Here is a 22,570-nt window from a genome sequence, read left to right as displayed (position 1 = left end):
TTCTGCTGATGTGCTTTTAACCATAACACATACTGTTCATATTTGTGATATGCTTATGACATTTATTAATCATTTATTAAGCCTTTATAAACATAAACACATCCTTAATATAAAATGTGGCCAAATTATCCATCTCAAATAATCCCAAAGATTTAAAAATATTGTGTGAATAGAATAAAATGCTGTGTTTCTACACAGTGTTAATAATAGAAAGGCAGCAGTGTCATTTATATTGCTCTGCATTTAAAATAAAGTGACACACAATTGTATGGGACCTCGCACAGTGGGGTCCTGGCCCATGACTGGGGCTCCTAGATGCTATTTGCAACACAAATAATAAATAATAGTAGTAGCCATTTCCTGACTAGCCTAAGATAAGCATTTTATCTGCTTATTTTGTTAGATTTTGAAGAGAATTTAGAGTTGGTGGGTGGGTCTAATTTGACTGTCCAAGGGATTGAAGTTTTCTTATCCATGGAGCACTAGCAGAAGAATAAATGCTGCCCCCCTCAACTATGATCCAGAGCAACAGCTTCTAGGGCTCCGTGGGTAAGTCAGTTCCTACGCTCTATTTGATTCTTGGCTTGTCTGCTGATATTGCTAGTGAGGGAGGGGAGCAATCAAAACAAGTTGTGGTTAGGGGTTTTGTGAGGATGACGGCTCCCACTAGGAATGGCCTAAGACCAATCAATTTTGCAGTGGGGTGGGGAAACCAACCTTGTTTGGTAGCCTAACATTTTATTGCTACGCTTTGCTGAAGTGAAATGGTAAAATGAATAAAACCATTTGGTTCCAGTGAAGGGACTTGGGTTCTGATATCTTTTTTATTGCACTAGTTGCTTCTACTGTACCTCTCAGGGCCAGCAATCAGGAATGTGCATCTGGGATGCCATTTACAAGACAGAATATGATGCACATTAACTTCTCCTTCATTTTACAAATGGGGTGTGTAAACTGATATATTAGGAGCAGTGGGTAGGGCCAGCTATCAGACATGACATAAGCATTAGGATTATCCTTTAAAGAAGTGAGACAGTACCAGTAAAAGTCTATTATCTGCATGCATTAGCGCTTTCCTGCTTATTTATAATTGTGTTTTAAACATTGTTTAAACAGAGTTTCAAAAGTCTGTTTCTAACAGAGAGCCAGACACTGGTAGGTTCATGTTTAAAAAAGTGTTCTAGATAAATAACACTGTTTTACAAACAGATTTTTTAAACCAAGTAAAAACACTGTTCTCTAATGGCAGCAAGATCTCACTATAGATGAGGCCTATGGAAGCTTCAGACAAAGCAGGATGGAAACAACAACAAATATTTTATGCCTCTGTAGCAGCTTCTCCAAATGCTTTATACACATATATGCATGAAATCCTACATCATTCATCTCAGGTAAGTATCATACTCCCCATTTTATGGATAGGGAAACTGAGGCTGAGAGAAAGGTTAAGTGATTTGCTCAAGGTCACACAGCGAATAAGCAGCGGAGCTATTTTTTGCTGTTTGGGAACTAAAGACATTTAGAATTTTCCATGCCTCCATTCCAACCAGAAGCAAGAGTGCTTATGCTCCCAAGAGGCAATTCAAGAGTTGCTTTGCATCATGACCTTCATTTAATTTTACCCAGAATTACCAGATGTGAAACTGCCCGGACCCCATCTGAACCTCTTGCACTAGCTGCTCTATGAAAAGAAAAACAAGACCCCTTCCATTGGTTAAACACAAAGAACTGTACAGTTGAGGTCTTAAAAACGGTGAGTCACCAGGAGGACACAGTGAAAAGGATATACTGTAGTGTTCACCATAGCAACAGGCAGCCCAAGTCCAAGCCTCTAGTGCACAAAAAAGGCAGAGAGGAATAGTTTGTGGAATCAGAATTTCTCCTTGACCCTTCTTTATTCTGGTTCAGTATCAGCCACTTGGGTCTGTTAAGGTCTGTTAAATGCAGTACCTTCCTCTTGCCTAATCACCACATACTTTATCTTATCATTAATTACACGATATTTTTAATTTATGCCATGTTCCATCCCCAACATATGGTCCCTTTCTAAATAACCAACACTTCTGCAGTCTGAGATGTGGGTCAGTCTTTTGCTCTTTTGGGGAGACCACTGCTCGCAGCTTCCATTGCCACAGCTAGCAGGTCCGAGAAGCAGTGATTACATACCTTTGTTTCTGGTGTACGGGCTGTTGTCTCATCGCCATATATTGGGTGTCTTCCTGTAAGCGATTCAGTGGAGATTCTGGCTTTAGACGGATCCCATAATAATGATACTTGGAGTTTCCCCTGAAAGCATAATATTAAAATCTATAGATTTAATGGCGATGACACATAAGCACTGCGATTTACTTTTAGGCTTAAGGCTTTAGTGAAACATCTGACAATGCTGTGGATCAAAAATGTGTTATAACTTCTATCTAATCCCAGATGCCAATTTAGCATGGATTTACTTTGCTGAATAAGCATATGAAGATCCTAATTTCATATTCAGAGGTGTACACATTATTTTCAAATCTTGCCGTAACTCATCCTAGAGTTGAGGGTTTATAACCCAAACTTTGAAAGCAATCAGAGTTCAGGATCCCGTTTTACAAGATTTTTTTGATCCGTCACCTGTGGCTTTCAGCCTGCACTCTGAGACATAAAGATGCTGAAATGCACCTCTTCACATAGAAGAGGCTGGGCCTACCAGCTCAAAAGGGAGTTGTTCTGATCTTCCCAGCTCCTGCCTCAACCGAGGCCAGGAAGTGTCAATTTAATATCAATTTAATTACTTTTTTAAAATTGCAATTGATGTTTCAGGTCACAGACTCTTTCATTTTAATCACAGGGATTTTTCCAATGAGACCTGTCCTCTAAGTGATTAATTGCAATTGGAGAATAAGAGGCAAGTGTCAGAATGCAAACCATAATTTAAATATAATGCCACAAAGACCTTGGAGCCATTCTATCCTTCAACCTGAATTTAAATTCAGGACTGGCTTTATACAGCAACAGAACTTCATTGTAAAGGTTAGATTTCTGCAAATAAAATTAGATAAAAGCACCCTAACTGATCACCCATCAGGGGTGAGAAAAATCTGGTTCCCCCAACTCTTACACCATGCCTCTAAATTATCTTCAGTCATCATGGCAGATGGTGGATTTTACACCTGGGCTAGTTCATTTTCATGGTAGTTTTGCAAGGCTGAAATAAGCCTACAGAAGATTTTGAAACAACAGGAATGGTTGGGAGTTCTCTGGCTGAGTGATCAGTGTAGCTCTGTAAAGTCTCCTAAGTTTTCAAGGTAGCCCATGGATGCATCAATTGAAGTATCCCCATTAAGCTAGGAGTTCTTTTTAGATCTACCCAGTGCTTGGCTATAGGAATGAAGAGGATAATTACACAGCCTGGATGCCTGAAGATAGTTGTTCTGCTAAATCAGACTGCAGCAAGTGTTGTTAAATTTGTAACTAATGATGGCCAAGCCTGCAGGTCCTGACATAGGGACGTGATAAATAGCTGGGAAAGCTTTCATTACAGTCCTAGAGACACCCATGACAGTACTCTTTAGCATTGTTAGAATTTGTTATGGCAGCACCTTTTGCACTGTATTGAAGTTTGAACACACCTTGAATTTAATGATGCTTTCACAATCCAACCATAGACAGAGAATTTAGAGAAGGTTACAGTCATCTGACAATTGTTTTTCTACATGGAATCCCTTCTCCTCTTTGTGGTAGGAATTATTCTCTTCAGGTGTATAAAGGAAAGATTTTGGAATGTGTAGCCCTCTCTGTTACCGCAAGGAAGGATTTTGCAAGCTGTGTGTTACCTGCTTAGCCACTGTAATATATTTTACATAGCTATTGTCTTACCCCATTAAAAAGGGATTTGAGTCATGTCAGTGGACCTAAACTTGTGACTTGAAGTTAAATAACTATTAAGTGTATTTAGTAGGAGTTTGGTATTTCAGCATTTGTTTGGCTCTACTGCACTCTTCAGAATCCACACACCTTTCATTTCAAATGTTTTTATTAAGGGCCAAGTTTTCAAAGTGCTCAGAACCCACAAACAGGGCCAGATTTTCACAACAGCTCAGCATCTGGTGTGCACCCAATATGCTGAACTCTTATGAAAATCTGGCCCCATGTAGGCCCAAAACTCTTTAAAGTTTGGCTCAGATTATGGGTGCTGAGCATTTTTTTTGAAAATGTAGCCCCAAGAGCACAAATTCTATTTGGGTAGATCTGGTCAAAATTTTTCAATTGAACATATTTCCCTCAGAAAATGCGGTTTCAATACATTCTTCAGGAAAGCATTTTTCATAGAAATTTGACAGTCAAATTTTTATAAAAAATATAAATACTGAGGTGAAATACCTTTATATGCATGCACGCACACACACTTAACCATTCAATACCTTATAAAAAAAATCAATATATTTTATTTTCTCTTATAAAGATATGGTGGTATCTTTAATAATAAAGAAGAGCAATACACTCCTTCAAAAATATATGTGCATATTTGAGGTTTTAACTATCTTCTAAATAAAGCACAAATATTCAAGTTAATCTATTCCACTTTACTCGGGGTCCTCACAAGTTTTAAAAAGAACATTCCACTCATGGGACCCAACCCAGCATGCTGGAAGTTTTAAAGGTAAGAAGCCTACCTTTGAATTAGAAAACTGAGAGCAGCATGTTTGTTTCTAAAGGTTTGGGGCCAGATTTGGATCTCAGCTACACTGGAGTGAAAATCTGGAGTAACATTACTGAAGTCAACAGAGTGATTTTGGTGCAAGTGAGATCAGAGTAATCAGACCAAATGTATTGCAATACATTTAATGGCAATACGATTCTCTAAATCTGCAGGTCCTGGTGGCAATTGTGACCCTGCTCTTGTGACATGGATGGGATGGGTGGAGCAGAGCATTATATTGGAAACCAGTTTCCCCATCTGCTGTAACATTGAATTATGAAGCCAAAGTTAAACTTGACTGTTTGGTTTTTAAAACAATGGGGTTTATTATTGTTAAACCAAAATTCAGAACAGAAAAAAAACTGCTTAAGAAACTGGCCTGCAATTTCTGTGCACCCCCCATGTGATCAGGCGTCCCAAAAGTGATCTCTTCAGCAAAACGGCTGCCTCCCCACCCTGGAGCAGACTCAGGGACACCCTTGTAATTAAACTTTGTTCTCAAATACATGACACAGCTAATTCCTGCAGAGAGAGGACTCTTACTTTATGACCTTTTAAGATCACTAATTTTGCTCAGAATGGCAATTTTCCATTTGGGATATTGTTTGATTGTTACTATATAGACCTAGGAATAAATGGCTGTTACCGCTGAATAATGTTGGGTGGATCTACAACACCGGTGACAGGAGGGGAAGAGCATTTTGTGGTATAGATTGTGACAGAACATTGCAGTAGTTCTCCCTCCTGCAAAATGTAAAGTCAAGAGCCACGGTTCTTGAGGTCGGACAATCTGCAACCACTGAAAACAGTTACTACTACTACTATTTGCATTTATTGCAACATCTTTTATGACTCTCGGAGGCTTTACAAACTTCAGTTAAGCCTCATGTGCTCCTCTGAAGGAGGAATTAAACCAATTTTACAGATGAGTAAAATGATATATAGGCAGGAGAAGTAGCTCGCCTAGACCCCCAATAGCAAGTCTATGGCAGAGCTGGGAATGATCCATAACTCCTAATAGTCAGATCACTAAACAACAAAGCCTCTCAAGTAATCCACGCCACATTATTCACACCGCATTATTAAAATGGTGATAACAAAACAGATGGCAAGTCATCACCAGTTCATCCATTCCTCTGTCCAATGTCACTGAATGGAGCGAGTGTCTGGTGCAATGGTATTTAGCATTTAATTTTATGAAGTGGCATTTCAGATCATTGGTCTTTCCGGGACCTTTCAGAAACGGTGGTAAAGTGGAACAGGTAGGGGCCAAAGGAAGATGGGAATGTGCTACTTCTGCTACTGAGCCCTAATCTCAAACCCCTTTATACCAACCTTGTCCCCAGGCGCCGAGTTCTCAGCCCCATGAACACAGAACGAATCAGCTTTCCAAAGGAAGCAGCATTCACCGGATCCAGTTTGTGCTCTTGACAGTGCCGCAGGTAATGGTTATACAGAGAGCTCCTGGGAAGACTTACACCCTCAGCAGTCTCATAGTTGTCCAACAGCCACTGGAGCTTTATGTATAAAAATACAATTAAAAAAAACATGTGAAAAACTAAAGATGTTTAAAATACCCTGCTTAAAAAGATAACGTTTAAAAGAGAGGGGAACCTCCCTGATGTGATCAGAGTTCAAGAGGACTTAGTGGTTGGTAGTCAGTATATATAACTGCAGCTAACTCTGGTGTTTTTCCATGTGATATTTATGTCCTTCAGGGACAGTGTGAAACAGTAGGAACAGTGCGAAATCAAAAAAGGCTGTCACATACAGCACCTTAACATACACTGCCACTTATGCTGGTGTCTGCCCTCCACTCAATTACCTCACTGGAAGGGGAACATGAATTGTGGAAAGCCTCCCTCTTCCCCCCCAAAAACAGGTCTCATGAGCTCATTGTTAAGGAGAACAAAGGCAATGATACCTGATGCTGCTTACTAGGAAGGAAAGATCTCAGAGAAATCTGAATACACTGCTACTCTGTCTATTAGCATCATTTCCAACTTCTAATGCATCAGGCAAAGCTTGTTTGAGCTACTGTGTCTTCATTTCAAGCTTGAAATATTTACAATTGTCCCCTTAACAACAAAATTAAATGGCTGCCAAGCCTACCTTAAAATTTGACCCTTTACCAGCTATTTTTTAAAATGTATTGTCTGAACTTTACTTCTCTTGACATTTATCTTGATCAGAGTTTGCAATTAGATATAAATTATTTATGTTCAGCCAGTCTGAAAGGGCAGGTCAGATGCACAACTGCAGTTCATGAATTAGAATGTAAACAGACAAAAACCTCTTTAATTGGATAAATGCCAGATTCAGGAAAATAAAAAGCATACAATTTTAAAGTGAATATTGACTAATAAAATTAAAAAAGCAAGAGAAAAGCTAGATGTACAAACAGAAGAAAATATTTATAAGGTGTTTCCTTTAATAAAAATGAAGAGAATCCTGATGACATATTGGGCCAACATTTCCAAAACTAGGGCCTGATTCTGATCTCCTTTTACATTTGTGTAAATCAGGAGTAACTCAACTGAAGCAGATGGAATTACACTGTTGTAAAACTAACAGCATAAAATCAAGCCTTGTGTGCCAAAATCATAGCTACAATATATGATCCTGTTAGAACAAAGCACTCAAGTCTGTGCTTAACCTTAAGCAGGTGCTCCATCCCTGAAGTTAATGGGATTGAAGCATATTCCAAATGCTTTGTTCACTTGTCCATGCAGGCCTCTGTTCAGCAAACACATACCTGCTCACACACAAAAAGGCCATATCTTCTCTCACACCAGGTGTATAACAGTGTAACTCCAGCAGCCTGATTCACTGTTTAATTACTTACATTGAATGCAATAACTTCACTGAAATCAGTGTGCAGGAGTGAATCAGGCCCATTTACTTCAACTGAAGTATTTTCATCTTATGCTTCTGTCAGAGTAAAATCAGACCTGACGCATGGACCGTATTCCTTTCATGCACACAATGAACTAATTGCATCTATGCACGTGTTTTGTGGTCGCAAGTCAGGTGCCTAAATTTGAAACTTCAGCCTATTAAGAGCTACTGCATACAAGAAAAGTGACAAGCTATTCTTTTTTTATATTAAAGAGGAAATCTTAGGGCCTGACCCGAATGCTATTGAAATTCAATGAACTCTTTCCATCGATTTCAATGAGCTTTACATCAGACCACTAGATACCAGGGCCAGAAGAGACTGCTTGGTTCATTTGCTCTGAACCCTGCATTTTGGAGGGCTGCTCAGAACATCATTCCCATTAACACCTTATCTAAGCTGCTCCTTTATACACATCTCACAATTAAAGAATTTTCAGAATCTAAACCTACAGTCCCAAGCTCTGTTTTAAAAGGATATTGAGATTATGATGAATTACATCACTTTACACCTTCATCTGCAGAGAGAGTCACATCTCCATGAAACTCTGCAATGAGAATGGCACACTAAATTCTTACAACGAGCCATTCTGCAGTCATTAAGTTACTGATTAAGCCATCTATAACAAGAGATAAACCCAAGTGCTCCTAGCACAACAGATAAGTAGTAGTGCTGTTTTAAATCAGTCAATATCCATGTTCATTTCAGCCCATCCCATGTATTTAGAAGATTCATTGGCCATAAATTAACTTTTTTCTCCATTAATTCCATTTGTCCTGTGGACTCTACTCGATGCTGATCAGTAACAGCTAGGTTTGACCTTCTAAACATGTTCCAGTTCCAAGGCAGAGAACAAAGTCACACATTACAGTGAGAGGGATAAGGACAAAGAAAATAAAACCCACATTTCTTTTAATCTTCTCACAGTTCCTGCCCATTCTCAGGATGATTCAACAGCACTCTCTTTACTGTTTCTCTTTATTTTCTGTGGGTGTCTTATTTTTGTATTTCTTTGTAATTTTTGGACATTTCAGAGTTTTACAATACAATCTCCCACCACTGAATCAGCATTTTATTATTATTAAGAAAAGGCACACTAGAGCTCAAAGGGAAACCTGTCAGGTTATAAATCATAGTTTTTAAAACTGAATTTCCTTTCCTACATTACTATTAACATGTTAGATTCTTAAAACTGAAAGAATCTTAAAAATGGAATTTATTTTCACTCTTTAGTCTGTTTCCTTTTTTGCCTTTTACCTGGGTTCACTTTTGTTTATAGGGTAATTAAGTTCTAGTCAATTTCACTTTGTGGCTGTCATGCATTAAAAACAATGCAGAGGAACATTTCCACTGGATTTTTGTTTAATTTAATACCAGCCTTTATATTGGCTTTTGGTTTTGTAAAACTTTATTTACTAATATCTTAGGCAAAATTTGACTGAAGTGTGTCCCTTTAAGGGTGTATGTGATGGGGGGGAGAGATAATCTATTCTTTTAGATCCTGATTCAGCAAACACGTAAGCACAAAATCAACTTTAAAAACTGTGCTTAAGTCCTATTGACTTTAGTGAAACTTAAGAACATACTTAAGTGCTTTGCTGAATCAGGAGCTTAAAGTACATTTAAAAACACAATTGATTTCAGAAGCCACTAGCATGGGACATTTATTTTATTGATTTACATAAAGTGCTATTGCTGTAGCAGCTAGGAGCTTATTTACGAAGTTGAAGATAGTATATTCCATGTAACTGTGAAAGAGAGGGAGTGGGAGAATCAGACAAAATCTAAACCTAATAAATCCTTCTTACATCAAGCACCAGAGCTCCCCAGACCCAGTCTGTGGTGGGCCAGCCAGAGCCACATATTTGCAAGGGAAAAGTCTGGCTGCCAGTGCGAAAGAATTCAGTCAGAGGAAGTAACAAGAGCCTCTGAGCCAATTGTAACTGCTACAATGAAAGACAAGGTGAGAGAAGGTGTCTCAGGTAACATGGAGACCATTCAGGCCTTCAGAGGTGAACAGCAGCTTGAATCGCACCTGGAAGTGAAAAGGAAGGTAGTGCCAAGAATTGGCATAGGTGCCATGTGCTCATAGTGCTTCCACTTACTCAGGAGGTTAGGAGTTAATGATTTCTAAGGACTTGCTTTGGAAAGCAGGCGTTATGAAGATTTTTGTGCATTTCTCTTTTTTTGGTGCTAATACTGTATTATCATTAGCTAACAATTTCCCTGAGGAGCTAGCTTCCTTGTTAAAGAGACACTCAGGGCCACACAGATGTTTTTGGCAGCCCAGGGCAACATCTGAAACTGGGGCCACCCAGCCCTTCCAAAAAAATTACCACTGAGGAGAGGTTGCTGGAGGAGGGCAAGGTGGAGAGTGAGCTCCCTCCACACTGATAGCTCCTGTCCTGTAGGGCTGAGCGCAACTCCCTGCTCCGGGCATTGCAACATGGTGCAGGGGGTTGGTTGCAGCACTACTCAGGTTTGGCCCAGATGCCCCTCCATCATGACGGAGGGGCGGGCAGGCCAAACATGAATGGTGCTATGACTCTGTGCCTCCTTATGCCTTTCACTATCTGATTCTCATGCACAAGCGGCCAATGCTGTTGTATTTGGATTTCTAATAGCAGGGTAATTTAGCAAACACTAATACAGATAAGGTTTTTTAAAAAACTTATTTATAACAGAACTAAATGTGAAGTATAAAACTACAGACAATTTAAAGAAACCTTCATTCTTGTTCTTTACTTCCACACTGTAAAGCAATTCCTTTTAACAGTCTCAGCAGAAACAGCAACTGTTTGCTCAGGAGAAGGAAAAAGGAAACTCAGACCAGCTAGTTACTTTATCTACTCAACAAGGCATTGCAGAAAGACATGCTTGCAGCAGGACATGGTTACAAGGAAGCTATCGAAGGATTCTTGATTCAGCGATTTATTTTATTTTTAATGTCAAAAGTCAGAAGAATTTGTGCCTCACATAGGAAAAGAAAAAGAAACAGGTCTGTGGTAATGGACTATCATCAGCCACAGCTGGCTAGCCTGAGATTCTGACCCTTTGGCCTTCTGTCCTCCTACAGCCCTTCCTAGAGTCAAAATTATGATACCAGTGCTCTTTAAAAATTTCCAGAAATACTAGAAGAGATTCAATGTTGCCAACTCCCATGATTTTATTTGTAAGTCTAACAATTTTTGGTATTTATCTTAAAGCCCCAGTTCCTGGAATGATGTGATTACAAGGAGAATCTCAGCTTTCTTATTTTTAAGTAAGTTTCTAGCCCTTGTGGTTGCAGAGATAAGCTTAAACATGTGACTTCTAAAGTCTCAAACCCAAAAATACTCAAGAATCAAACTTTCTTTAAAAAAAATCTCATGATTGTTTAAAGTAATTGCACTTAGGGAAAGCAATACTGAAGATTTCTTCTAAAATCTGATCAAGCAGCACATTAACTATTAACTCAAAAATAAGTTGCTATACTTAAAAATAAAACCGGTCAAGTTCTTTTCCTTTTGTTATTTTTGGGTGAAATAGTGCAGAATAGCCAGGCCTAGTCCACCAGCCACCAGAATGAATGCTGTTTTACTCGGAGACATGACTATTTTAAAAATTAGTCAGAGTGGGATTCCACATTTATTGCAGTATTTTTCCATATCAAAATATGCTCAAGTTTACAAGTGTGTATTTTTCCTACTGCCGACCGTCTAATCCACCCTGGGCTCTGAAAGCTTGGTTATTTCTGATTTATGCACCATCATCAATAAGACTGACTCTGTACACCAAATGTTGCCCATAATCTCATCTGTGCTGCTCGTCTGTGGAGTTGTGCAGATGTGACCAAGAATATAATCTGACGACACAAGAATTTGAAGCCTGATCCTGCAAGGTGCTAAGCGCTCTCAATTCCCACTGATTCAAATGAGAGTTGAGGGCATTCAGGGCATCAAGGGTAGAGTTCAGCACCTTGAAGGATTGGACCATTAAATTAACAGTTTTGTTGACCTGTGAAACAAAAAGAAGTCTAGTTCAATATAGCAGAGTTGTGTTAGTTCTCCAGGGCTGATGGTGGCAGATGGGGGGGGTGGTAAAGTTATCCTATTGTTCCCCATAGAGTCAGCAGGTCTGACTTTGAATGTACAGAGAGATCAGGACTGTGAAAAAAGGTGCCATGACTTTTCAGAGTAGAACCACACTTGGGGCCTGATCCAAAGCCCACTGAGTTCAATGGGAACCTTCTCACTGACTCTAGCATGGTTTGGATTAGCGCCTTTTACCCCCACATAATTATGTGCTTAAAAATTAAGCTTTGCTGGATCAGGGCCTTAAGCCATAACACAGAAGGCCTTGTGTAGGCCCAGTAGACTGGGGTGAATTTCACCCAACGCAAAGAAATGGTTGGTATCAGCAAGAATAGAAAGGTCCAGCAAGAAAGTGCTTTACAACAGTGAAGGCCTTTCCTGGCTATAGAAAGAAGAAATACATTCTCACACACTCCAAGACACACACACACGGTATGCTTTTGTTATACAGGTATAGGGGACATCTGTTATGATTCACTATAGACTGTTGCCGTAGAGTGTTACAAAACTGTTTTCCAGCAAAGCTCCCATGAAGGGGGACAAACCTCTCAATGCATTTACCTAAATGCCTGCAGTTTCCATTTCAAGGCAGATTAAATAAACAAATATGGGGCAAAGACAGATAACAGAATCCAGAGCATCTTGAAAAACAAACATAAAAATCATTGCAGGCTTTTGTGCACTGTTGTTTCTATGGACAGCGCTGCCCTGGGGAACGCAGCCGACCAAATCTTAGGCTGCTTTCATTCGCCCAGATTAGCTGGTGTACAAAACGTCTATAAATAATGCTCCTAGCAAAGCAGGGAAGAAGTTGTGAAGTTCAATAGTAACTTACATGGCTGTTGAGCAAACTGCTTTTGTGCGATGTAATCCCTTCATTTTTTTGTAGGTTTTCAATCGCCATTTCAAGCTAAAGAAAATGTGCATGAGAAAAAAGAAAAGAAAGGAAATCAGATAGTTAGCAACAGCCAAGATTTGTCTTTATTAATATCTGAATAATGATTAATGCTTTCTATCAACAGGCTTATGACAAAGATGCAAGGTAGATGAGATACAGTCCTTATGGGCTGGAGGTGCAGCAAAGAAATGTTATTGTAACACATGCAAACTGTGCAGTAAGGACACATATTAAGGATGAAAGAACGGAGCTAAGATAATTTCAGAATTTGCATTTTACATTCCCTGTTATTAAAGAGATGTCTCTTTCCTTCCACTTTCCCTCCACAAATATAATGAATCACTCCTCCAAAAATTCTCATCGGTAGCAATGTACTATTGCATGTCTAAATAAAGACCCACATAAAGATGGTGCATTTTATCATCAGACCCATCTCTGTGAAACCCAAATTAATAGCTTTGCTTATTAGCATTTCCGAAATTACTAATAGAGACAAACAAACTAATAATAGTTGAATGAAATACTGAATCCAGCAGAGCTGCTACAGATAACATACTAATGGGCGTATGGTGTCACTCTAAAATCATACTGCCTTGCGGTATGAGTTATCGTATCTTACTGGCTAAACAGAACTGGGCCTTGTCAGTGGCTGAATGCAAGACCTCGATGTCCTGAAAGTCTTTTGCTATGGGGCACTCTCCCCTCTGAATCAGAGCTGCAGAATGGTGTCAACCCTTCGGTCAGAGTTTAAACCAATGGCTCAGTCATTCATGGTCATGATACCATGGCACTCTACCCAACAGAAGGCAAATTAACACTGGTATCCTGACCATATTCCACCTTGGGTATCTACATCCTGCCTTTCTTGATTTTCCTACACATTCATTTCCTTGTTCAATACACAGCTGTGTAGCATTTCTGGCTTCAAACCAATGGCGGGAGATCCCTATAGACAGTCTGTAATAAAGCATTAGGGATCCTTCAGGATGAAAGCTGCTATGTAATTAGTGGTGACTATTAGTAAGCTCAGGAACAGACAGATCCCCAATAGTTGAGGTAGAAGCTAATGCATAGTCAAAGCTGTCCCTTTTGGGGATGGCAATCTTTTCAGCAATAGACCAGAATATTCAGGATCACTGTCTGTACAGTGACTCTGCAGTTTTTATTTTGTTATTTAAAAGGTGTATTTTGCTTTTCCCACCACATGCAGCAGAGAAGCCCAGATCTCCTAGAACATTTCTCTGAGTATTCCTGCAAGGGGAGACCCCACCCAGATGGCAACATTCTTCAGGATTTAGGGAAGGAAAACAGCCACTTAGATCAACTGGTGGCTCGCAACATCCAGAGGGGTTACAATAGGCAAATGTGGGGGGTGGAGGGAGATGTCACGAGGCATTGAACATCGTTACAATCTAAAGCAAATAAAATCTGATTCCCTTCTCTCTCTTGCCCTTGAAGGTCAAGTACTGTCTGTAAATCTCTCAAAATGCATGCAAATTATATAAGCTTATTTCACTGATACATTTACTATAAAAGTGAGAGTAGAAAAAATATAACACGGGGGAAATTGCCAACCTGAAAAGTTTGAGAAACACTGATTTAGACCCATCTAGGGTTTCTCCATTTCCTTGCACTTGGTGCAGTCACTTACACCGGTGCAAAGTGGGTGAATAAGGCTACTGTTCTGGTTTGGTATCTTATAGCCACTCTGCACTGTGTCAATGATTACACAATAGAGAACTGGGACCCAGGTTTTCAATAACCCTCCATGTTGGTAGCCATGCTCTCCCTAACAGTGAGGGATGCCATTTGCGGTGAACACTGTGTAAGCAGGAATGGAAATGCAGCCATGGTTAAGGGTATCTACCTAGCCTGCCTCAAATTGTTAGAGTGCCTTGAGAGACAATCCTGCAGGGATGGGTCAGGCCGATGCTACTGCTCCTGTACACATACTCCATCAGGGATCTCACCGTTGTCATTTTGTGTCAGACGAAAATACTTTTCAGCTTGTTTATTTATTTCCCTTTTGGATTTTTCCTCATGGGGTGGGGCCGGAGCTGCTTTAAAGGCCTTTTCTTAAAGGGAACAGAAAAGGCGTTGAAATAAATAAATAATAAAGACAATTGCTTGAGAGTCCAGTTCAGTGAATGTGAAATTCACCCCTCCTGCCAAGCCCAAGGAAACAGGCAGGGGGTGGGGGCAAAGGGAAGAAGGGAGGGGAATGGCATTTATATTCAGGTCATGGAGCACAGTCCACTGCTCCTAGCCTGCTAGGGGATCAGAGCATAGTTCTAGTGCTGCTGTTCCAGTTCCCAGAGTGCCCAGGAGGGTTTGGGCCCATTGGATCGATGTAATCATAGGCCTCGTGGCCATGTCTCCACCTCTCCATGCACCCAAGATTACACAGAGATGGTGTAAGTGCCCAGCTCCATCACATGTGTGGGCCTGGTGTGTCCACTTGCACTCAACTGTGGAGTTTCTGTCATGTGGGGACTTCCTAAAGCCCCTACGTAAACTTTGGCCAAGCATTAAAAATAAATGCCTTTTAAAACAAAATAGTCAAAAACCATCCTCCCTTTATGCGCCTGCCCAGATCTGGACAGAAGGCTCTCAGATCCTCTGCAACAACTGGTGACCTTGGTAACAGAGAGATGCTGCTCCCTGAGCGGCGTAAGCTGTCAGTGACAGAGGGCACTGGTTGCTTACAAGTGAAGCAAATAAGACCCAAGCTTAGGTCTTGGCAGGTACAAACCCTCCAGTTCCCCTCCATAGAAGTGCAGTGGTAGAGAAGGGCAAGGCAACTCATTATTCATGGCCCATTTGTGGTGATAGGATAAGAAGGCACACATCGTCATAGTAACTAATAACTCATATCCAGGTAAGAGGCATCATTAACAATTCTCTTTCCCAAAGGTGACTTGGCCAAGATGGCTCATGTACGGCACCTGCCACCATTTAGCAGATGTATGGTACAGAGAATTCTATAGGATCACACACACATAGCATCGCTGGTTCGAAACTGCAGGAGTAAGTATACTTGCTCTATTTGTTGCCTTGCATTTATTATCCAAATAGAGATCACCCTGCTTATGGTCTCCTTCATATATGTTACCTAACTCCCTATGTTGCAGGCTGTGGTGTAACTCACTGCACACTACAAGGTGGCCGTAAGGTAAAGAAGAACAATACCCATTTTCAAAGCCAAAATCTGCCAGAGCCTTAAATGAGTGGAATCTTTGAGGTTACATTCAGTAGACAAAGAGGTGATTTCACAGTGTCTGTACCTAGGCGTTATCCCCTCCCTCCTGCACCCAACCCTGCAGAATAAATTTGTTTCCACTCAGAGAATAGTCAGTGACATACAGAACGGGGTGTGCAGAGTACGGTGCTCCTTAGTTTCACAAGATACTATCTAGCTCAAAAGAGGGCTGGTTTCAAGGTCTCAGTAGGCTTCAGTGGTTTCTAAGAAACATCTCAAGCACCCTGTGATAACTGGAAGGAAACAGAACTCATCAGCACAGAAAGATTGCTAATGTAGCTTTGAGGAAATGAGTCAAAATGTCATAGGGAGACAATGTTTCCTTTCCTTCTCCTACTCAAGACACGGAGGCAGCTGAGCATCTGCATTGTGTATGTACCAATATAATGCAGAGAAAAGCAGCAAGTCTCTCTCATAGGCACGCAGTGATAAACACAGCCCTAAAGAGGTGTATATGTATGCTATGTTTTAAATTAAAAAAAAAAAAAAAAAAGGCTGGTAGGATGTGTCTAGATACTTTTACAGCCCTGCATAAAGGTGTGTGCTTTTAATCAAAATGGCAACAGCACCTCCTGCCATGATTTTTTACTTTAGTAGAAGAAACGCTGAAGTTCCAGCAACTGGAAATATCAATTGCTTTGGGCTGACACCGGGCTTTTGTGGCCTGAGTTAATGTGGTTCAGCAGAGCACCTTAAGAAAATCAGCTGCTGTATTTCTCCCTCCCTCCATTTGAGCTTTAGCCCAGGATAGACAGGAACTAGATCCTTGTTATCCAACAAGAAAAGTCAACCGGCAGGCCAGAGACATGCAGTATTTAAGGTTTTGCTGATCCACTTCATGAACACTGGTGTACAAGGTGACAACAGTTCTCTATTAACTGCTACTGAGCAGCTGGTGGAGAGTGAAAATGGGTAAAAAACCCATGTCCTGAGCAAAGAGCTAAAAATCACCTGGATTACTAGGGCTCAGAAAGGACCAGAGGAAGAGAAGGGGTTCTGGGGAGCTAAGAATACGAAAACAATAGGGTGTCCTGCCTCTGGACATTCCATCACACACATGACACAGCCCTCTCCTAGCACAGACATCATGTGATTTCACATGACTCCTACTTTTCAGTTCATCTGTTAGAGCTGGGAGCTATAGACCATAGAGAATATCACTATTCCAGCCATAATCAATGTCACACAGAGAGGTTGGGAGGTTTTTTACGTGCTTATATGTTTTTTAGGTTCACACAAATCTTTACCAGTACACCCTTTGCAAGAATTTCAGCAGGCTTTAGCAGCAAAGATCAAGTTAAGACCAGAAGTATTCCTTATACTATCACCTGTTTGGGATTGCTGGCCCTTTACCACAGAACTCTCATATGAAGATAATCAGTCCTCTCCTCTTGGATGTCTCGCTGTTGGCTTCATTCATCCCCCTCCCAAACACTCTCATCTTCCTCCATTCTGTCACTGTTGACAGCACCACTACCCTCCCCGTCTTCCCTATTCACTGAGGCCACACCCAAATTCTGTTGCTTCTTCCTCTTCAGTATCTCCATGAGCTGCCTTTTTCTTTCCCTCTCCACAGCTGAGTCTCTCATCCAGGACCTCATTATATCCTACCTCGATTAAAGTAACATCTTCCTCTCTGGCCTCCTTAATATCTACGCTGCCCTCCCTTCAGTCTATACAAAATGTTGCAACTAAAGACCTTTTCCCCGATAATCAATTTGATCAGATCACTCCCTTCTTTGAATCTTTCTGCTGGCTCCTCACCTGCTATTGCAGGAAATTCAAGCTTCTTGTCACTGCTTTCAAAGCCCTAGGTAACTCTCTCCTCTCCACCTATCTTCACTTGTCTCATTTTGCGTTACCACCCTACTCTCTACACTCATTCTTCTACTTTCAACATCCATATGAATATCTCTGTGCTTTCTTCCATACTGCTCCATATGCAGTGCTCTACCTTCCTGAGCCCATCTGCAAAGCTCCTAATCTGTCCACATTTACAACCCTTTTGAAGACCACTTCTAGTTCACATGTATATTTGCTTTTTTTTAAATTATGTCATTTCTTCTTCCTGTTAATCGGTCTTCTTATCTATCTGTCCTTAGGCTGTGAGCTATTTAGAGTAGGAACTGGTCCTGCTGGTCTGTCTCAACAGTAAAGGGCCTAAATCCTGAATGAAGCCAAAGAAGAGAGAAAGAAAGCCAGGAAAAACCCCATAACACAAGACAGCTACAGCAATTATATCTCGTTAGTGAGATGTTGCTATCGACATTTAATTCTATTACAGTTCTTATACTGTGCCCATCACTATGGTATCAGAACACCTGACACATGAATAATCCCGGGTTGATCTCCAAACTAAGATACATCCCCACGTAGGTGACAAGATCAGCACTTATTTTACTAAAAATGACAAGAACAGACATGATAGAAATAAGTGGAAGGCCCTATATTTTGTTTTTCAAATGCATTTGAAATTAAATCTATGTATTTACACAAAGGTACAAGCCACACAGGTGAAGGTAATATCCATATACTGAATGAATTCCCACTAATCCTGCCCCACCTGGCATTTACTTGAACAACTCTCCCCCGCCTCCCAAATCTCAAACGAACATGATGGAAAAACGTTTCCTCCTTCTTTCTCCAGAAATGTGGAATTTCCCACACAAAAAACCTTCAAAACAAACAAATAAACAAAAAAACCACCATTACCCCCTGTCCAAAATCTAGAACAGGCAAAATTCAGCTCTGGATCAGCAACAACTTTTCTAGGCATGAAAATGCAAAAAAATGTAACGTCTGTTATTTCAAAACTCTGCAGGGTTAGAAATGAGAACTTTGTTGGCCAAGTTTTCAAGAATGTTCTCCAATCAGCAGCTCCCAGTTTTCCTCAATGTAGCAGGTGCCAGTCACACGCATTTATAATAAAGTCTACGTATTTATATACACCCACATACACCTGCTGTTTGGAAAGGGAGAGGAGCAATGTTCTAACAGCACATTAGCACCCAATAGCACTTGCTTCTAGGACTGGAAGGTTCTGAGATAATAGCCCTGATTTTTTTTTTTTTTTTTTAATATCTAAAAATAAGCTTTTTTATCCTTCTGAGTCCAGTACAGCTGGGCTCATGGGAACTCAGCACCAGACTACACAGGTGGAGGAAGATGACAAATATAGTCCCAAGAAAAAAATGTTTTAAAACTCTAAAATATCCTGAAAATGTAATTGTTATGTGGCATATACAGACTACATGATGGTACAGGGTAGCATCAAGGTTTTATCAACATGTGTTTGGGATGATCTACTTACCAAACTCATAGACTCATAAATTCCAAGGCCAGAAGGACCACTGTGATCATCTAGACTAACTTCCTGTATAATACAGGCCATCAAATTTCCCAAAATAATTCTTAGAGCATATATTTTAGAAAAACAGCCAATTTTGATTTGAAAATTGTCAGTGATGGGGAATCCACCATGACCTTTGGTAAATTGTTCCACCAGTTAAATAACCTGACTGTTAAAAATATACACCTTATTTCCAGTCTGAATTTGTCTAACTTCAACTTCCAGCCATTACACCATGTTATACCTTTCTCTGCAAGACTGAAGAGCCTCTTATTAAATATTTGTTACCCATGTGAAATGTATAGGCTGTAATCAAGTTACCCCTTAACCTCATGAGTAATGAGACATCCCAAGCTCGTGCTAATAAAATACTTGCACCACACTAGCATGTGTTCTTTCCCTCTCATTCATATTTTATATAACACACACACACACTCACACAACTCTTATTTATTTGCTGAAGTCCTTTTAGTTCCCCTTGAACAATTCCTGGCCCTGTAGTGGCAACACCTGCAGGGCTACATACCGTTGCTGGAGAGGAGCGTGAAGTATGTGACAGAGAGTGTCTAGTGTTTTCCATCCCCCCATGAATGAGATAGGCTCCTGAGCTGGAGAGGATCTGACTTCCCCCAATGTCCATGGTGATGCCCACCATGCTGTGAGAGGGAATGGCTGTAGGAGAGGATGCCGCTGTAGTCACCTGAGCTCCACCTCCCTGCGGTTCGAAATAGGAAGCTGCACTGCTGGGGGCATAAATCTGAGCTTCGGTGTTGTAGGAGTAGGCGGCTCGGCTGTCAAAGGAACAACAAGGTTAGGATGTGAAGCACACACGAATGGAGAGGAGCTTAAATAGCTAATCTCCCTCACAATGGATTCTGTGATCTTCAGTATATTTTTTAAAAAGGCTCGACTCCATTGTAGATGGGATTTGCTCTACTGAATTTAGCTCAGATATAGAAGTCAGTTGACAACGTTAATCTCTCCTACAACAGCCTTGAAGCAGGCCTCAAGCTAAGCCTTGTAGAACATTTGGGTTGTCAGAGGTAGAGTGTTGAGCACAGTGTGATAGAGCACAGGGCCCTAGAAGAAACCTTCTGACAGCCTTGCCCTTCAGTAATTAGAATTTTCAAAAATAACTAAATGACACAGAAGCCTAAGCCCCATTTACTTTTAATGAGACGGAGGCCTAGTCTACACTGAAAAATGTTTGCTACCAACAAACCCTCACAGTGTAGACACATCTTATAAAGGCAAAAAAAGGCTTTTTCCGGTGTCAATTCGCCAAATGAAATAAGCTAAACTGGTAAAAATTGCATCTTCACTGGGGTTTTTGCTGGTACAGAAATGTTTTAAAAAAAAACAAAAACAAAAAACTTTACAACCCTAACCACCGTTACTATCCCGGCAAACGTTTCTCTTGTAGAACTGGCCTGACGCTCCTAAGTGCCTAAATCCATTTTTAAAATGAGACTTAGGTTTTTAAGTCATTGAGGTGCTTTCGAAAATTTGACCTTTATTGCTGAAGAATCTCTGGTAAATAGAGCTGGTTGAAATTTTCTCATCAAAACATATTTTTCAATAAAAATGGATTTTTTGACCAAACGTAAAGATTTTGCCCAAAATTTTCATTTTGATTTAAATGTTTCAAAACTAGAAATTGATTTTTTCACTTTTTTTTTTTTTTTTGCTTTTTAATTGAAAAACAATTATTTTTACAGGAAATTGCAAGAATTTTTTTTTTTAATTTCTCGATAAATAATTGTTGTTGGTTTTTTGTTTTTGGGGCGGTGGGGGGGGAGGGGGGGGTACCATCTCTGATGATAAATTTCAGGAACTGCCCAAGAAGTCTAGTGAAGTGCCAGTGCTAGATAATCCAATCTTGCATTTACCCCATTAACAGCCATCACACTCAGGGAAAGGGCAAGATGGGCAAGAACCAGCAACGTTGATCCAGGGTCTGTATTCTCACAAGTTTGTGCAGTAGGGCACCGTCACATGGCGACGTGATGTTGTGACATGGAACAAGCAGAAGGTAATGCAATATGATGGCGCTGCATGAAGATATTTCCTGGGCCAAGGGAGTTATTTTGAGCCTTATTATTGTCCATCTAGACTTGCAGGACATATGGATCATCCCAACAAAGCTGGGAGCACCATAGAAAGACAGAACAGGTAGCAACCCCACAATTCCCAGGAGAAAGAGCACAAAGAGGCTTTCAGGTGGAGAAGTGGGGAAGAGGAAACCTTATAAAGGCCCTTCCTTCCAGTGAGAATTGTGTTTCATTTATGTGGAGTTTCCATTTTTAAAACCCCAGCTCCCTAGCAGATACACAAGGTTTGAAGAAGGAATACAGAATCCACTTACATAGAGTGAGCTCTATGTGGTTTAGGGTGCAATCTCCTTGTGATTCACACACGCTCAATGCCTCCAGCATCAAAGAAGCAGCATGGCCACTGCCACACTCGTTTACACAGTCTAGTGTGTGCTGCTTCTCCTCTTCCTCTTCCTCCCCCTCCCCTTATGGGAGCTAGTGCCTGCAGCATCACTAGAACGGAGCAGTCCTGGTATAGGGGAGAGCATAAGGGCCAATACCGTACCCAGCTGCTAGATGGGTGTATGAATTGGAGAATTAGGCTTTTTGTGTACTGTCTCTCCACCTTGCAGTGAGTACACAATTGTGCTCTGTCTCTCAAAGAAAGCAAAATGAACTTTAATTTCTGTCAGAGTGGTATTTATTGGCCCTAGTAATGTGAAAGACAGAGACTCTTACATGGTCCCATTGGTGTAGACAGCCTCTCCTCCTTCCACATACTGGACCTGGGTTGGGTATACATGCTGCACAGTCTGCACCTGAAACAAATGTGACAATCCTGGGTTTATAGATGAATTATTACCAAGCACACACACACGCATGCAATTAACATTTTAAAAGGCACTTAAAGCTGTTTCAGAATGAACATTAACTTTAACTTTATATTTGTCCTATTCTTCATGTATCTTTATTTTTTAAAGGCCTAATTTTTTAAAAATTTGACATTAAAGTTCACACAAGTAAAATATATATGGGCAATTGTTTGCACAAACAACATTGTTCTCACACCGATCTGTTCTGTACATGCAAACACACTTCATCAGCACAACCACTTGTTTGGACCTACTATGTGTATGTAATTCAGGATATTTTTAAAAACAATTTGGCTGTAGAGTAATCTTTACAGAAGTGTGAAATTATTTTTTAATATTTATAAAAATAATTTTAAAATAAATCTTTCCCTAGACTCTATCAAGTGAAACCTGGAAAGACAGCTGCTGAGGAAAATTTGATTTTAAACCTTAAACAACCTTGAGAGAATCTCCTTTATTATCAGTCTAAAATAAGGAATAACCACATGAAAGGACAGAGAAAATGGCTC

At 40.3% G+C, this 22,570-nt stretch overlaps 1 protein-coding gene across 7 annotated transcripts in view; it reads right to left on the bottom strand.

The window, feature by feature from the left end:
- RFX2 (regulatory factor X2) overlaps positions 1 to 22,570 on the bottom strand; it is a 137,430-nt gene that overhangs the window by 17,852 nt on the left and 97,008 nt on the right. For 6 of the 7 annotated variants that reach the window (XM_067558004.1, XM_067557995.1, XM_067558013.1 and 3 more), the window contains 5 exons: positions 21,928 to 22,007; positions 19,683 to 19,947; positions 12,486 to 12,560; positions 6,017 to 6,198; positions 2,167 to 2,286 (listed from right to left, as the gene is read on the bottom strand). In XM_067558004.1, the coding sequence (XP_067414105.1) occupies positions 2,167 to 2,286; positions 6,017 to 6,198; positions 12,486 to 12,560; positions 19,683 to 19,947; positions 21,928 to 22,007 (722 nt within the window). The remainder of the gene's footprint in view (positions 1 to 2,166; positions 2,287 to 6,016; positions 6,199 to 12,485; positions 12,561 to 19,682; positions 19,948 to 21,927; positions 22,008 to 22,570) is intronic. The other variant, XM_067558021.1, reaches the window with a different exon arrangement.

The sequence above is a fragment of the Emydura macquarii genome, unplaced genomic scaffold (genome assembly GCF_026122565.2).
Source record: "Emydura macquarii macquarii isolate MOO-44397 ecotype Brisbane River unplaced genomic scaffold, CSIRO-AGI_Emac_v2 contig_306, whole genome shotgun sequence".
NCBI lineage: Eukaryota > Metazoa > Chordata > Testudines > Chelidae > Emydura > Emydura macquarii.
This window is presented reverse-complemented; position numbering and strand designations above follow the sequence as displayed.